The 1886-nt window shown below is 29.0% G+C and overlaps 1 protein-coding gene across 1 annotated transcript; it reads right to left on the bottom strand.

Moving 5' to 3' along the window:
- Window positions 1–279: 279 nt before the first annotated feature.
- Window positions 280–1174, bottom strand: LOC109863413 (the record flags this gene model as incomplete). The annotated part of the gene is made up of 1 exon (XM_020443669.1): window positions 280–1174. A coding segment is annotated over exon 1 (895 nt), but the record flags the coding sequence as incomplete, so codon positions are not given.
- Window positions 1175–1886: the final 712 nt, after the last annotated feature.

The raw sequence follows: 1886 nt of genomic DNA, 5'->3' as shown, positions 1-1886 counted from the left end.
CTTCATCTTGTAGTGTTTCTATAATATGTTTGTTTAATTTGCTAGTAAACAATGTCCACAATCTACTATTAATTGTATTAAAAATTAACCGTATAAGGTAATTGTTATCAATTAGGATGTTAATTACGGAATTTAAATTTTTATTATGAAATTTTGGATGTGAAAGTAAACTGGCTCTATCCACTAATGAGTAAATAGTGCCTATTTTATGACTGATAGAATTCATTGAATGGTAATTTAAATATCGTCCAGAATAAGTTGGTTTGTGGAACCAATCACAAATCAACTTATTCTCATCAATTATGATTTTAATATCAAGGAAACTGAGGGCATTGTCCTTTTGCAATTCACAAGTAAATTGCAATCTTTGATGGAACGAGTTGAATGTGCTCACTACCAAATCAATTTGATCTTTAGGTAGTGACATAACAATATCATCGACGTATCTAAAATATATAGGAATATTGAACTTAAGTGTGTTTAAGGCTTTTAGTTCGAGGTCCTGTAAACCTATGTCAGCTATAATTGGTGAAATGGGAGAGCCCATTAGAGTACCAAAGGTCTGTTTATATACTTTGTCATTGAAAGTAAAATACGTCGACGTTAATGTAATCTGTATAGCCAATACAAACTCTTCTTTACTAATTTTTGTATGTAAGCAAATGAATTTCCATCTAGCAGAAATGCTCTCAATAACGAGTTCAACTGGAACATTAGTAAATAAGGAAACCGCATCAAGTGAACAAAGAAGATAATCACTATTCCAATTCATTCCGTCGACAACATTGTTCAATTGAAAACTATTTCTAACAAAAAACGGAGAATTAGGAATACCTTTAAAAATAAGTTTGTGTAAATAAACAGCAAAATTATGCAAGGGACCATTAATGGTGGAAACAATTATTCTATAAAGGCAACTTTCTTTGTGTATTTTTGGAATGCCATATGCTCTTGGTAGTAGACCATCACTTGAGTTTAATTGAAATTTAATGTGTTTGTCGATGAAACCTTTGTTGTGCCATCGATTCAATATATCTTTTAACTGTTTTTCAATTTTTTGAATAGGATTGTGATCAATTGTTAAATAAGTATCTTTATCTGATAACATTGGATTAATTTTGTTTATGTACTCATTCCTATTAATCGCAACAGTGATGTTTCCTTTATCAGCCATGGTAAATAAAACGTCAGGATTATTTTTGATAAAATTATTAGTGGCTTTTGCTTTATACATCAAACTTTTCTCAAACTGAGTTAATGGTTTGGTATAAAGTAAGAAATTATTTAAATGGGTTGAGATTTTATTACGTATGTTATTTTTTGATAATGTATCTAATCTCCTAATGTTATTCTCGATATCTTTAATTGTCTCGATCATTACTTTGTTTTTAATGTGATTTACTGAGAGACAAAATTTATCTTCTAACTGAACAAGTCGTACGACATCATCTGGAATAGTTTTGTCAGTCAAATTGAAAAACCATTTGTCATTAATTTCAAATTTAAAAAGTTTTTCTTTAGATTGAAACGTTTGTGGTTCTACGTTAATATTGATCAAATTATTGTCATTTTTAAAAGGCTTTAAAGTAAATTCAAAATTTCTATGGAATTTCATTGTTTTTCTATTATTAGTCTTAACATTTTTAGTATATTTAACATGAAAATTGATAGATCTAACTTGTTTGATATTAAAAAGTTGATGAGAAAGAAATTTTTTGTTAAGAGCCTTGGATTTATAAGAAGAAAAATTGTACAATGAATTATGTTGTGTTTTGAAAAATTTGTTCAAAATGTTATAAGAAACTATCAGGGCCGGACTAACCGAATGTCCTGGCCTAGGCAAATGTTGGTGGGGGCCTATGTAAGGACATGATATTTTGAAAATT

This window comes from Pseudomyrmex gracilis, unplaced genomic scaffold (genome assembly GCF_002006095.1).
Source record: "Pseudomyrmex gracilis isolate BER0280 unplaced genomic scaffold, ASM200609v1 scaffold_4770, whole genome shotgun sequence".
Classification (NCBI taxonomy): Eukaryota; Metazoa; Arthropoda; class Insecta; order Hymenoptera; family Formicidae; genus Pseudomyrmex; species Pseudomyrmex gracilis.
This window is presented reverse-complemented; position numbering and strand designations above follow the sequence as displayed.